Below are 16,437 nucleotides of genomic sequence, written 5' to 3' on the forward strand. Positions count from 1 at the left end.
CAGTTGGATTCAAGTCTGAGCTTTGCGCTGGCTAATCCGAAACAACTGTTTTTGATTCCTTGAGCTAATTAGTAACGATTGTTATTTTATGTTTTGCATCGTTGTCATGCAGGAACATAGAATTAACTAGTAGATTGTCGTCTCAAAATAGTTCCATGATATTTTTCAAAGTCTTTAAATACATGAACTTGTCCGGTTTTCCTTCAATTAAATAAATTGGACCCATTTTGTAGGACAAAAAGCCTCCTCATAGAAGAATAGAACCTCGGCATGCTGTATTCTGGTTAAAGTATAGTTGAGGTAATATCGTTTACCAACTGGACGCCTTACCCATGTTATTCCATCGGATCCAAAAAGATTTATTTTGGTCTGGTCACTAAATAAGACTTTTTCCAAAATGTTAAATCACAATGTGAATATTTTAGGGTAAGAGCAAGCCAGGCTTTTCTATTTTTCGGAAAAATCAACGGTGTTTTTGCTGGTCTGCTTACAAGCCTTACCCCATGACAGCGCCTTTGTGCAGTATCATAACTCAAATCTTCATTTCCCAATTCGCGTAGGATACTTCTTGCACACAAATTCGGTTATGCCCCAGCAATAATTTTTATATGTCTATCTAGATGTTTGTACGTTTTTCTTAGCCTGCTATCACAACGTCTGTTATTTACATTTTTTCGTGTCCTGTATCTCTTAAATATTTTGGATACCACAAATTTGTGTAAAGAAAATTTTTTTTTGCAATGTCTTTTTGTCTCGTTCCGTTCTGAAACGGTTTCACAATTTTTTATTGTAAATTTTTCTCGTAATGCTATACACTAAATTCGTATGTACATTGTACACAAAACATGGAGTTAAACTAATAAAAATTGATGCAAACCAAAATTAGGGAAAAAAATATTGATAAAAACACTAAAAAAATTGTACTGTATAGAATGAACGAATACTTCTTTATAAATAAGATATGGTATATGTGAACGTTTCACAGGGTCGAATTCAATTTATTTTTTAAAATTTCAGAATTTTTTTTAAATTTTATCTATTAGTGTATATCATGTAATACTTTGGATGAAAGATCTTTCATGACGACTCAAGACTCGAAGACGCTGAAGATTTCACTGAATTTGATTAAACTCAACACATACGATAATGCATCAAGAATTCTGGATAATCGTATTAACATAAAATTCTTCTGCTTCCTTGTGCGTTAAAATTAAGTAAATTCACAGAAATTCTACAAGCGTATTCAAATTTGAAACACATTTCACTCACGATATCACACAACGATGTGACCTTCCAAAAAATTTATCGTGACGTGACAATTGATATGCGTCATAACCGTCAAGTACCATTAAAGACAAACCTAACGTGTTTCTAGATTTTGCCAAGTATCTATTATTTAAGGAACCATTCGGACATTTTCAGACTCTTTTCACATCCTTAACGGAATGAATCATTGGCACTAACCTGACCTGGCACCAGTGTTTTTGCATATGTCGCAATATAATTTGAATTTAAGGTAAACTGACACCAATAGTTCGTGCCAATGACAATATTTAGGAAAGTTTTGGCATGCCTCAAAACAATCCGCCTTTATATATCATCCACTAAGAACATGAACTTTTTTAACCAATAAATTATGAATGTCTAAATTCTGTTTTAGACCCATAAAGGAGGTTGTGACCTTTATTTTGCATCACGAAAAAAAAACACCCCCTAAATTGGCTTACCCAGTACACACTCACAACATACATTTTAGAGATTTTCTTCATTGTCTTCCTTTGAAACGGGCTGATACGGAGATAACTCCGGAAGCGATGTCCGACCGCAAAACCTAACAGAAATTTCCTCTTTGAAGTTGATGCACTTTAAAACGAGCTGCAAGGTACATCATAAAATGGCTACTCCTTTTAATATTTGCTTATGCATCAAGAAATTAATAATAGTGGTGCTTTTGACAATGGAGTTTTTATGTAGAGTTTAATTAACTAGCTGGAAGTTTGAAAATTCTGTGCCTGCCATGAGACGGGCAAAATAAAAAATTTATTTGAAGTCCATAGTGGAAAGCTGCATATTGTAACTCGGTTAAATCCCAGATTATTTCGTGATTCACGGTATTTACTAATACAATATTACTCATCAAAGAACTTTTAGCAAATAAACACATAAACTAGTCTACTAAACTGGTGGAAAACACCCCATTGTGGCATAAATTTGGCAATTTTCCTCTGGGCCAATTTATGTAGACATACTTGCATGTCGAATCCCCATCCAGTGATATGGTTTATTCGACTCTTGGGACAAAAATGTAAAATGTAAAATCCCCTCGAAACAAAAACAGAAACCAGCTCCCAACTTTAACATCCAATTTATGGTCAGCTTATTGCTGTTTCCATTTTGTGGCTTCAACGTTGCGTTTTTACGTTGAAATGTTTCAAATTGTGTTAACTAAAGACAAACATTTTATTTTTCATTGAGGCCAATCATAAAGGTAGTTTCGCATTATGCTGATTAAAAAATTTAACTTGCTAATAAACCTGAACGTATTCATATTCACCCTCGAAAAAAAATCAGAACACATACATGTAAAACAAGCTTCAGAATCAATATACCGCGGATTTGCTGAGCTCATGCTAATACAAAAAAGGAAAACAACCGAAAGTGGATGGGAAAATTCAAAAGATTCTTTGGTTTCTTATAATAAAAGAGAAAAATAACGGTCTTTTTGTTTGCGGAAAATACGATTTTAAAGTTAAATAAGATTTTCTGGGTGATTTCCGTTTTCTTTCCAGGTTTTCATAATAAAGCCGACGCAGATAATTTTTTATATTTGACGGTTGAATAATGCGTGGCTGCGTGAATGTGACCATACAATTAACTGGAACGAAATGGAATTGAGAAAGAAATTTGGAAACTTTATGATTGCTTACAGTGAGAAATTTGCATGGGTAAATCTACAACGAGATCAAAAAGATTGGAACAAATTGCTTTCAAATTCAGACTTCGAGAAATCGCTCGTACTCGTCAATTTTGATTTTTAGTTACAGATTTGTTCAACTAATTTTTATTTGCACAGGATGATCTAAGGTTAAGATAACTTTTTTTTTTAACGATAACACCTACTTTTTGTTTTAGCTTCAGATTTTATGAAAAATTCTGCTCTAAATTTCATATATCATTCATTTCAAATTATTTCTAAGTTGTGTATAGTTTTCGGAAAAAAAATCTACCATCATCGTAAAAATCACAACTTTCCGGCGTGTTTTCACATCGTAAGTCATTGTTTCAGGTAGGTCGAGGTTTTGCTCATATATACGGCCGGGAATGTCCGTTTCCGCAACCAGCGCAAACAACAGGCATAGAAAATATTCCCGTACACACATTAAAAATTTACATATTTGAAGTTAATCTTGAATTGAAAAAAAAAGAACGTGCACCTCGTAGGAAAATTATATTCTCAGCCTTTGATGCTTTCTAGTCTCAGCAGTGAATTTTACATCATTGACCGCCAATATGTTATTTTTTTGTTACCAGATATATGCTAAAGTATATAGGGTATCCCACGAATATGGGCCTCTATCTTGTATCTTGAAAACTATGACTAGAAAAAAGTTGAAATTTGGGCATGATACGAAAGTAGAGGTGATCTATTGATTAAAATATTTTGATGAAAATAGCACTTTCGATTATACCGGAAATGAATGTCAATTCGCTTAATTTAAATGGAACACCCTGTATGTTATATCAAATTTCGATTCTGCCGAACATTATGAACATTTTTCATATATAATGTTCTGTACTTAAATTTTACGGTTTTTGGAGATATTTAGAATTTTCCAAAAAATGACAGTTGCAACCATGAATGTATTTTCTAATAATTTGAAAATGGATAAGTATTTTGCAATGAAATTTTGGGCTGTTGTACAAAATACTTTGCTGCCCTTGGATCAGTAAGTTAAGTTATGCTTTTTAATACAGGATGTTCAAAAAGATAGCTCAAAATTGTCATCCAAAAATTGTAAAAGACTCTCATTTCTTAAATAGGAACCCCCTATTTTCACAACCAATACATATTGAACACCACCACTGCTTTCCATTCAATTGCCTATACCTAAACCTAGCCGTTTTCATTTCAATTTAAAAAAACACTTTTCAATGATTTGATTGAAAAACTGATTTATTTGAAATGATGTCAAAAATTACTAAGTTGATCCTGCTCTTCAGAATTTATTAAGTATTATTAAGTATGGCAACACCCGTAAATTATACAAACGAAGATTATCTCAATATGCTTATTATTTATGGTGAATGTAACAAAGTATTAACCAGTACATGTCATACATTTGGTATTCGACATCCAGAAAAACCGAAGCTATCACGAAAATTCCTCAAACACATAATAGATCATTTTACAACTAGCGGATCTGTTAAAACACCATACAGAAGGAACAAGCCTATTGTTGATGACGAAATAAGAGTGTAAAAAGCTTAATACTAAATAATTTTAAGTAATAATATTAAAACAGAGTTTAAACTATGAATACTATATAAGTCACTTCAATAAATGTTCAAAATTGTATCCTTGAATTGCTAAACACTTTTCACATTTTAGGATTAATTTAGGAACCCATTATTCATGGGTTGCTCTTCTTATTGATAAGAAATCTAAATTATCAAATACAGTTCTAACTCTTTTCATGCAGTTTTCCATAGTTGTTAAATGGAGTAATATAACCACTATTTTTAATTGTTCCTCAAATGAAATAGTCGAGAACTGAGAGATCGGGTGATTGGGGAGCCACAAATAAGGTCATTTATTTGATATCCATTGGTCATAAAACCAACTAAATAACCATTATGAAGTGGTGCTCCATCATGTTGATAAAATAATCGTCGATGTTCTGCTAATGACAAATTTTCAATGCAGGTTTGTTCAAAATTTTTAAAAATATTTAAATATCTTTCATTTACAAAAAACAACAATAATTGAAATAAAACATACTATTTACCATTTAAGTTTTCTTGATAAAAGTGCAATTTGACTTTTGTATTGTTTCTAACGACACAAAAAACATTGCCAAATTTCATGAAAATTGCGGCAGCGAAACATATTGGGATTGATATCACTCCAATAACGTGAATTATGCTTATTGAAAATGCTATTTTTGCTAAATTGTGCCTTGTCTGTCTACATAATATTGTCCAAAAATGTTGGATCTTCGTTAAAACGTGTTAAAAAAAATTCACAAAAAACTATTCGTTTTGGATAATTGGATAATTTTTTCAAATTTGTACCAAGCTAATTGAATATGGACGAAACTTATGTTCTTTAAGAATTCTTTGAATGGTGTTTTTTGATAAATTTAAAATAAATTAGTTCAGTACTGAACATTGAAAAGTGTTTTTTTTTAATAAAATGAAAACAGTTAGATTTAGGTATAGACAATTATATTGAAAGTAGTGTTTATTTTTTGGTGTTATAATAAATATACAAGGTATCCCATTTAAAGCTGTGATTGAAGATTACTCAAAAACGGTATGTTGTATGAAAAAAGTTTCAAACAAAAGTTGTCCGGTAAAGAGGGGGACATATTATGAAGAGAGATTTTTGGCCAAAATGTCGTTTTAATGTCATTTCAAGGGAAACTTTTTTTTTCAAATGACATCCCCGTATTTTTTTTTACAGATCCTCGTAGACCTTCAAAAAATGTATATCTTTTATTTCATCCATATTTTAATAGATGTTTTGCTGCAGAGTTATCCTTGATTTTTATCCAATTTTTGAGATAGTCGAAATTATTGCATTTTTTTTTCTAGAAAAGTTTTGCAATGCATATTCTGTTTAAAACTCATAACAATCCTTCTATCTAATCAAAAAATATATTTCTATAATTTTTTTAAATTAATAAATTCATTTAAAATCCTGATTTAAGAATCTTATGGAAGTAAATGTTCAAAAGAATGTCCTTCCTGCTCCAAACACGTCTCAACTGTTATTCGAAAAGAATTGTTTACTCTGCGCAACATCTCTCCGTTTATCAATTGACAAGCATTTTCAATTCTCCTTTTCATGTCATCTGCAGTTGTTGGTACTTTTGCATAAATTTTGTCCTTTAAAAAACCCCAGAGAAAAAATCTGGAAAGATCAGATAGACGACTTAAGAGGCCAGTTCACTGAACCGCCCCGTCCAATCCATCGATCTGAATACATTTCATCCAGAACCTCACAAGACATTCTAGAAAAATGGGCTGGACAGCCGTCATGCTGATACCACATCACCCGTCTAATCGCAAGTGGAACGTTTTCTAACAATTCCGGAAGATTATTTTGCAAGAAATTGTGGTACATTTCTCAATTCAAGTTTCCTTCAATGAAGAAAGGTCCAATTAAGTATTCCCCAATAATACCGCACATACATTCACTGATCACGGTCTTTGATGTTCAACTTCTCTTAGCCAATGTGAGTTTACAGCACTTCAAATATGCAGATTATGGCAATTCACTACACCATGGTTTATGAATGTAGATTAATCCGAAAACAAAACGTTGGAGAAAAAATCTGCATTTTGATTTAATTGCTGCCTTGCCCAATTATAAAAATTAACTCGCTTTTTAAAATCAGTTCCATGGAGTTTCTGACGTAAAGAAATGTGGTAAGGATTTACCTTCAAAATTGTTTAGACACTTGTCTTTGATATTCCTGACTCAGCAGCAATTTGTACACAACTTACATGGGGATCGAAGGCAACTGCTGCAAGAACTGCTATTTGATTGTCTTCATGTGTTGCACTTCAGGAGCGATTGCATTTTTTTGTTTCCCATGTTTTTGTTTCTTTGAAATTTTTAATGACACTGTTGAAAGTCGTCCAGCAGGGAACTCTTTCATCTGGATATCTTTCAGCATAAAGTTCTACTTCCCGACTAACATTTCTCCCAACATCTTCATAAATAAAAACCATTTCTAATTTTTCATTCAAAATCTAGCGATCCATTTCAATCATTGAATTTTGAAATGAAAATAATAATTTTTGAATAATTTCATATAAAACAATTATATTGATTTTCGAAAAAAAATATCGATTTCCTGTAAACTTTATTATAAAGTAGACTCCAACAAGAGGAAATTTAAGAAAATATTTTTTTCGTAGAAATATATATATATATATATAATTTTTATTAGATAGAAGGATTGTTATGAGTTTTAAACAGAATATGCATTGTAAAACTTTTTTAATAAAAAATACAATAATTTTGACTATCTGAAAAATAGGATAAAAATCAAAGATAACTCTGCAGCAAAACGTCTAATAAAAAATTGTTGAAATAAAAGATATTCATTTTTTGAAGATCTACAAGAATCTGTAAAAAAATACGGAGTTGTCATTTAAAAAAAAAGTTACCCTTGAAATGACGTTTTGGTTAAAAGTCACTACATTCATAACATGTTTCCCTATTTAACGGACAACTTTTATTTGAAACTTCTTTTCATACAACGTACCGTTTTTGAGTAATCTTTAATTACAGCTTTAAATGGGACACCCTGTATTTTGATTAAAAAAATAGGAGATTCCTATTTAAGAAATGAGAGTTTTACGACTTTTGAATGACAATTTTGAGCCATCTTTTTGGAAGGCCCTATATTAAAAAACAAATCAATGAGTTAACTCATTGATTTAAGAGCAGTAAAGTATTTTGTACAACGACCCAAAATTTCATTGCAAAATACTTGCCTCTTTTCGAATTATTAGAAAACACATTCATGGTTGCAACTGTTATTTTTTGGAAAATTCTAAATATCTTGAAAACCTTAAAATTTAGGTACAGAACATTACACATGAAAAATGTACATAATATTCGGCAAAATCGAAATTTAATATAAAATATAGGGTGTTCCATTTAAATTAAGCAAGTTGACATTCATTTCCGGTATAATCGAAAGTGCTATTAGGTGTACAACTTTGCTTCCGCCGTTTTTTTTCCGAATTTCGCGATTTTATTGTAAAAAACTAATTATACCTTTAGGATCCAAAGTATTGTCCATCGCTGGCCACTACTTTCTCCCATCTTTCGGGCAGCATACGAATCCCGTGTTGAAAAAATTGGACATCTTTTGAAGCGATCCACGATTCTATCCAATTTCTTACTTCTTCATAAGACCGGAAGTGTTGGTCAGCTAGCCCATGTGCCATGGATCGAAACAAGTGATAATCAGAAGGAGCTAGGTCAGGAGAATATGGCGGGTGGGGTAGGACTTCCCATTTCAATGTTTCCAAGTATTTCTTGACCACTTGCGCAACATGGGGTCGAGCATTATCGTGCTGCAAAATCACTTTATCATGTCTCTCGTTGTATTGCAGCCGTTTCTTTTTCAATGCTCGGCTCAAACGCATTAATTGGGTTCGATAAAGAGCACCTGTGATTGTTTCAGTTGGTTGTAACAGCTCATAATATATTACGCCGAGTTGATCCCACCAAATACAGAGCATGATTTTGGAACCATGAATAGACGGTTTGGCCGTCGACGTGGAAGCATGGCCGGGATATCCCCAAGTCTTTTTGCGTTTGGGATTATCGTAATGAACCCATTTCTCGTCCCCAGTCACAATACGATGCAGAAATCCCTTCCGTCTTTGCCTTGCAAGCAACTGTTCACAAGCGAACAGACGCCTGTCAATATCTCTTGGTTTCAACTCGTACGGCACCCAATATCCTTGCTTCTGAATCATTCCCATGTCTTTGAGGCGTTTTGAGATTGTTTGTTGAGTCACTCCCAATGATTGTGCCAATTCTTGTTGACTTTGACACGAGTCTTCGTCAAGTAATGCTTCCAAGTTCGCATCTTGGAAAACCTTCTTTCTTCCACCGCTATGTTGGTCTTCGACGTGAAAATCACCGTTCTTGAAGCGCTGAAACCACTCACGACATGTCCTTTCACTAATAGTGGCTTCCCCATAAGTATCTGAGAGCATTCGATGAGCCTCAGCAGCAGATTTCTTCATATTGAAGCAGAAAAGTAAAACCTCCCGCAAATGACGAGAATTTGGCTCGTACACTGACATTTTCAATTGCGAATAACTTTATGATGAAGACACAAATAGACTAATATTTTTATGAGGTTATGTTAACAGGTGCCCAAGGCTCCTGCATGCCCACATGGGGTTATTTATTTCGATCATTACTTACCGCTACATACATCTATTCAAAAACGGCGGAAGCAAAGTTGTACACCTAATATTTTCATGAAAATATTAGGTCGTGTAGTATGAAATGAGTAGAATTGAATTGAAAGTTTAGTAATTTTTTTTTCATATGAAATGTTTTTATTGTCAATCGAAATATGCACCACCATTATCAATACACTTGTGCCATTTAACGGGAAGTTCATTGATTCCCCTGCTGTAAAAGCCTGCAGGCCGGGAGTCGATAAACTCTTGGAAGGCAGCTTTGACAGCCTCGTCGGAGTTGAATGTTTTCCCTACATGGACCTATCCTTGGTTACACTGAATATTAACGATAATTCGCTTCCACCACGGCTTTCAGATAATCGTTATCCACTTGAGTTTCAGGTCGTCCACATGGTTCATTTGTTAGGTCAAAATTGCCAGAACGAAATTTCATGAACCAACGAGATACTGTTTGCTGTGAAGTGACTTCAGTACCAAACACATCATTAATATTGCGAGCCGTCTAAGCTGTTGTGGTTCCACGGTGGAACTCATATTTCATTAACACACGAATTTCACTATTTTGCATGGCTGCACAAAAATTTTACACTTTTATACTTTTATAAAAATAAAAGTTTTCAATAATTTTTAACACTTTAAACTCTGATCGAAAGAGGAAGAATGTGCCTTTTCCACATAGAAAAGTCAAGTCCAAATATAGATTTAGAGTGAAGTTATTCGCAGTTGAATGTGGCATTTCGAGAATCTACTCATTTCATACTACACGACCTAATATTTTAATCAATAGATCACCTCCACTTTCGTATCATACCCAAATTTCAACAATTTTCTAGTTATGGTTTTAAAGATACAGATAGAGGCCCATATTCGTGAGACACCCTGTATTGATGTTACTAGATACAGAATATACCTCTATTAAATAATTTTATGTTTCAACATACACTAAGCACCCAGTAAAGTGAGACAGTCAGAAAATTGCATAATCCAGTCTTAGCTTCGAAATTTCTTTACTTACGTTGTCATTGGCGACTGGTAATTTTTTGCAATTCCTTGTCATTGTACAAAATATGAATTTAGAGGTGAGAAATATTTAGTGTTTGATCCAATAATGTCTTTCGATGTTAAGTGAGTACAGCTATACATCGAAACTTTGAAATGCTGTTCAAGATGTTTATTATGCATTGCGTACCAATGGGAATATCCCTACATGATGAACTTCCGTTTTTCCTTTTAAAATATGCCATTTTTTAACAAGTAAACAGTAAAAGACATCATTTGCATTATTACATTTTTTGTTTAGACGACGCTGAAAATGTCACCCTAAAAACAAAATTTTGATTTGCATTTTAAGTTAACACAAATATTAATTGTTATTGTCCAAATTCCACGGCTTATCGGTGCAGATTTAATTAATTTCTAAATAACTATGCAGAAATAAAGCTTTTACAATTTCATTGTATTTTAAGTTGAAACTTCTGCTTACCGACTCTATCAGAAAGAGCTCACATGTTCAGCAATTAAAACCTCGTCAAGGAGATCCACTATTAACAAGTCGTTACTAAGCGAACAAAGAATAACGCTTAATAAAGTTAGTAAAAATGTTTTCATATGTTGGGATGGCAACGACATATCGATGTATCGAAAATATCGACTTTACCATATATGTATATCAATATAATTACACAGAATTTTTATTGTGATATATCAATAAATACAGGTATCGAAGCGATTTGTCGATATCAACTTAATTTAAAGATCTATTGTGGTCGAAATTGGCCAAGCATTTATTGGGATCTTAGAAACCGTAAGAGATATAAATATGGTAAAAACGAGTTAGAAAATCTTATCAGAAAATCATATATTTTTTTCACCTACAGAAATGACCCCGCACCAAACCGAAAACATGCTATAAAAGTAAATGGAACACCTACTACGACGACAAAAATATATTGACTTAGAGGATGAATACGTAGAGAAATCGATTTTTTTTAATACAATACTGCAGGTTAAATAAAAAATTACAAAAATTCTGAATTATATTGGAACATTCCTCGTATCACTTGATATAATATGAATTGATGCATTTTTAAATTTTTGCCATACTCTCGTCGTACTTTTGCTTGTTTCAGCGTAAGGATATACGATACAATATGATTTTTTGAAGTATCAACACTTTACCTTTCGATAAGTACTGGATATTATGAATTGACATATTCAGAGTAATACACTCAGCGTATGGATACAATTTGTTTTCTATCGATGCTTTCTTGTTCGGTAAAGTAAAAATTGCGATTTATTTATTTATCTAGAAATTACCAGCGAATGAAAAAATTTGATAAATACAGAAATAATTTCGCCTTCCGGGAAAAAAGTTAAACGAGTAAAGATGGACGTCTATGTAATCACATTGATTTTAGTTTTAGCGTATTTCTATGATCTGTTGTGAAATGTTAACCATTAAATGTAAACAATTTAGAGACGTTAATATGTATCAATATACAGCGTGTCCTACAGGGAACCGTCAGTAAACGTTTTGGAAAAATGATGAATAGCAAAGTTACGAAAATATAGTGGTTTGGTAAGAGTCTTGGGACGACCTCATTTATAATATTTTCAATGACACCACACTTCCGGTTGTAGCGCAAGTCGAAACTTGCTTGCTTATTTGATATGGAACACCCTATATATTATTACCTTTTTTGATTCTACGTTCAATTTTAATATAACTTTATTAATACATTGACTTTTTTAGAATTAATAGTTTTCAAGATATATGTAATTGAATGTTGAAAGTGACAGATGCAGATGTCTGCAGAATTGCAAATTATTAACAAATGGGAAGGTATTTTGTAACTCTTTTCTATATTTTATTTTATTATGTTGCAAAGCATTACCTAATGTTTTCTATAGAGTATCTATAAAAATAGAGTCAACTTGGACATCAAAAAATGATCAAAACGTAAAAATTTTAAACGAAATCCTATTATTTTTTCAATACATTATGAAACTACATCGAAAAAGAACCTATGTTTACATTTAATTACCTATAATAAAGTTGCACAGTTTTTGTGTAATTTCGTTTTATAGGTTGATATAGGTATAGTGCATCCCTAATACTAAGCTATATGTATATAGCCATACTTGTATTGATATACTTTCGTATAGGGTCTCTAGTCTCTATAGAATCGGATCAAAAAGGTATCAAATCCAAAAACGACTTTGGGTGCATTGATCTCACGACAAACAATTTTTCCTGAATATATTTTGGAAAACAGTTCAAATTGAATTTATCAACAACTGGCTTAAATCAATCGGTATAAACCTGTATAAATGAAAATCAGTTTAAAATTGGGCGACTAAATATAAAAAATGACTGCTCCAAGTTTTTCCAAAGTAATAATGTCTGAATATTCAATGAATTTATTCAAACCCCTTATCTCACTGTATAAATTGATTCGCCTCTTTGTACCAAACAGGTTTAGATTCAAAGAAAATGTATCTACCTACTTTTCTAAGTCATACTGGACCCAATTAACCGAAAAACTTCAAGTGAAAGAAAAAAACTAACTAAAAAACGGCTGTCTAATATTAAACTTCTTTTTAACCCAACCTATAAATATAATGATGTTTTAGAAGATAAATACTGGAAAAAAAATTGACTTGTGCGGGCAGTTTTCCCAATATCTACTGAGAGGGTTATAAATAAGAGTACAAATATTGTATTTTGCTGCCCTGTATAATTTAGAAAAATATGTGGTGAAAACTTAAATATTTAAATAAACTAGGGATATGACAACCTAAAACAAAGAGCATATTTGTCCCATTAAAACAATTATTTGCAATCTAACGTAAAAACTAACAAAAAGGGCAATATTATTTGCTCAAGAAGCGTTATACGGAACGTTTAAAAATGTCGATTATTAAAGTTAATAGGCAGCTACACCAAAACGTCTACTACTAAAGGTTATACACAAAACATTTAAATTACGTTATAATATTTAATATGCAGAAAGCTTGTATTGATCATGTAAAAAGAAAATGCTTTAATAATAAAAACTAGTAATTTTTCAAAAATACATACATACAAGTTCGAGGATATTTTCAAAATTTGGTTCATTCCAAATGAAAAGAAGCTAATGATGAGTATGTTGTGTATAGCAGTACGGCAGCAAAACAAAAAAGAAATCGATCAAACTACTCACAATGAGGATCAGACGACGGAGGACGAACGAATTATTTTTAAAAGAAGAAGACGACTATTCCGTTCTAATGATTTTTGCTTTTCCTTTCGCAGCCAAGTGGATTTGATATTTTGCTTTAATCTTTTGTCGCTCTATAATTGCAAATATCAAAGCATTATTATTAAGAACTCTTTAAATGGAAATATTTCAATATTATAATCATTGAAAAAGCTACGCTTTTTTATCAATTTAAATATCATACAATTTTTATTGTAATTTGATAGGAAAAAATAATTCTAAAAATAATATGCTTAACAAACCTATTATTTTTTCTGATAAAATGAGAAATAGGCAGAATAGGAATCAATTACATAAGTAAGAAAATTAGAGATTAATAACATAGGCAAAATAAAAATATGCATTTAAGCGTCAAACTTGGGAGGTTCAAATCATGAAATACATACAAAATTTAGTCACATAAATAATAATCCAAACTAGCGAAGGCTCAGATTGGTAAAATCAGCCTACACGTGCTTCATTCCCTGTAAATTCATCATAATTTTCCAATTTACCGATCGAAAAGATTAAACTACGCGATATACTGAACAAAAAAAAACAAAAGGTTTTATAATATTTCCTCTGTCTGTTCTGCCTTGTCCACACTATAATAATGGCAAACTAAACCTGGCATTTTTACTCAACCATAATATATAAAAGTTAGAAGAGACCAATATAAAAAATTAATAAAAAATTGTTAAAAAATTATAAATATAGAGAAAAAAATCAAGGACATCACAAACTTGCACATGATCAAACTGACATAACTTTACCTTGATGTCAGACCGAAATAAAATAAAATCCTGCATGTTGGAACTAAAAACGTTGTGAATAAATACGAGAAAAAGTTAAAAATAATAACAAAAAATTATGAAAAAATAGAAAAACAAAAGTAGTCGGTTACTTACTTGTGTCAATATTCCTTTGCAAATGTGTAGCGATTCGATGTCTCGCATCATTATATTCTAAATGCAGTCCCAACCTCAATATCGTCGGGTTCTTCTCGATCAGCTGCGTTATTTCCATTTCTATTTTGTTGCCCAATATTTGCGTCCTCTAAAAAATAAATATGCAATCAGTACAAATATGAATAATGGATAGCGTCGATTTATTAAAAGACGATAGCGGGTAATACAAAGAGAGCACTCCTGTGAAGATATTAAACTGACAGATAATATGAAAATACATAGGTGTAAGTCTCGTGTCAACAAATTTAAATATGATTGCAAGATAAGGATGAGTAAAACCAATTATAGATAGTTTATGCCGCGAAATGTACAGTGTTTCAAAAAATTTCGCTTAACGTTTTTTTAAACATGTCTGGAACTTAGGGTTTCCCCCCAGAGAGTTAAGTTTAAAGCCAATATTCATCCCCCTTGAAAATATTGTCCTGTCAATATTACTGATGTGACTATATTACATTTTACAAATCATTTCAGTTATTACTTCTACTTCCCTGAATCAAACTTACTAACCTGGTTAGTCCCTCGGAACTCCTCGACGCTCTTCTGCTTCAACAGGGACTTTATCAACCTGACAATGCCCAGCGGCGTTATATTGTTGCTCTCCACATTGACAACCCTCAAGTGACTGTTGTTTTCTAAAGCTTGAGCCAGTTTTTCCGCACATCGGTCCGTCAACCCCGTGTTTGTTAACGACAGTGTTTCGAGATGTGTGTTTTGTTCCAGACCCGCGAAGAGTGTGTTGAATTTCTCATCTGATATATTCTGTAAAAAAGTCATTTTATTTACCACTTCATTACTTTGTAATCAAGAAATGATAAACGATGTTTCATTGATACAGTGCCAGCAAAGACAAAATTTATTAAATTGCACACTATTTACCACCATTCTTAATAATAGAAAAATATGTGATATATAGCCACTTCTTTGAAGTAATATAGTTAAAATTTACTAATTACGCTAGACTATTGTCTATATATTGTGAATCACCACATAAGGCTGAAACTTACCTTAATATTATTCCAGTTGAGATCAATATATTTAGGATCGTCGTTCTGTACTCGTCGTATTGAATCGTCGACGTCTGTATTATTTGGTGGATCCATTGGAAATATTTTAGGTTTGGAGGCTTTCGTAATACCATCCCATCCAAGACCAACAGGCTGACCTTTGTTCAACAAAGAAGCATGGTACTGGTCCTGGTTCATCATTGAATGGAAACCCAAAATGGCTGAAAAAAAATTTTAAAATATGTAATATTATTAAACCACAATTTGCAACATTTTTTCTATAGATATTTGGTTCTATCAATTTTGATCACAACAATATCGGTAATAGGATTGACAAAAATATTTGATTAGCAAAAATACGTCCCATTCATTAGGAAACGACACATAATTATAACAGGAAGCACTGAAGCGATAGCTCATCAGCAAAGTTCTACATACATACAGCAAGGGATAGTCAAGAGAAATAACTATTCATTTAACACTATACAAAATAGAAAATAGTGAGGACGGTTAAATTAGAAAAAAGTTCCGCATTTTCATTCACTATGAGAATTCACCTTAAAAATTGATTTTTCATCTCTCATAGACTCTGACATATCCTGAAAAAAGTGAAAATATGACAATTTAAAAAATTGTTAATTATACCGCAAAAATTATCAATTCGATTTTTAGAAATCATGAGATATAAATCTGCTTTCAATATAAATTCTCAATGAGCAGTAAATTGCAGCTCAATGAGCAGTAAATCATTTTTTCCTAATTTAACCAGCATAGTAACTGTCATCCTTTCAGAGATTCCAATGGTGGTCAATTTTAATGATACATATAAGTGGATGTTTAATTGTTTTGAGTAACAATGTACAAAATTTCCACTTTTGTACGACATTTTCATGGAAAAACTTCAGAAAGGAAAATGCGAATTTTAAATCTTTTCAGTTATCAATTTCTATGAATCAAATTATTATGTATTTAATGATTCAAAAAGTTGTAAACATCAAAATACCTGTAGACTTATATAACTCGTTTAGCTAGCTACTAAATTGT

The 16,437-nt window shown here is 32.0% G+C and overlaps 1 protein-coding gene across 8 annotated transcripts in view; it reads right to left on the reverse strand.

The window, feature by feature from the left end:
* The window catches only part of tmod (tropomodulin), a 94,878-nt gene that overhangs the window by 11,938 nt on the left and 66,503 nt on the right, over positions 1 to 16,437 (reverse strand). For 3 of the 8 annotated variants that reach the window (XR_010752811.1, XM_066403137.1, XM_066403138.1), the window contains exons 5-7: positions 15,394 to 15,614; positions 14,897 to 15,148; positions 14,330 to 14,477 (exon numbers count right to left, since the gene is read on the reverse strand). Coding sequence is in view for 3 of the 8 variants with exons in the window: in XM_066403137.1 (XP_066259234.1) it covers positions 14,330 to 14,477; positions 14,897 to 15,148; positions 15,394 to 15,614 (621 nt within the window). In the remaining 5 variants the exon portion in view is untranslated. Of the gene's footprint in view, positions 1 to 1,686; positions 1,832 to 13,368; positions 13,517 to 14,329; positions 14,478 to 14,896; positions 15,149 to 15,393; positions 15,615 to 16,437 lie in introns of those variants that run through there. The other 5 variants (XR_010752813.1, XR_010752814.1, XR_010752812.1 and 2 more) reach the window with 4 other exon arrangements.

This window comes from Euwallacea similis, chromosome 28, assembly GCF_039881205.1.
Source record: "Euwallacea similis isolate ESF13 chromosome 28, ESF131.1, whole genome shotgun sequence".
NCBI lineage: Eukaryota > Metazoa > Arthropoda > Insecta > Coleoptera > Curculionidae > Euwallacea > Euwallacea similis.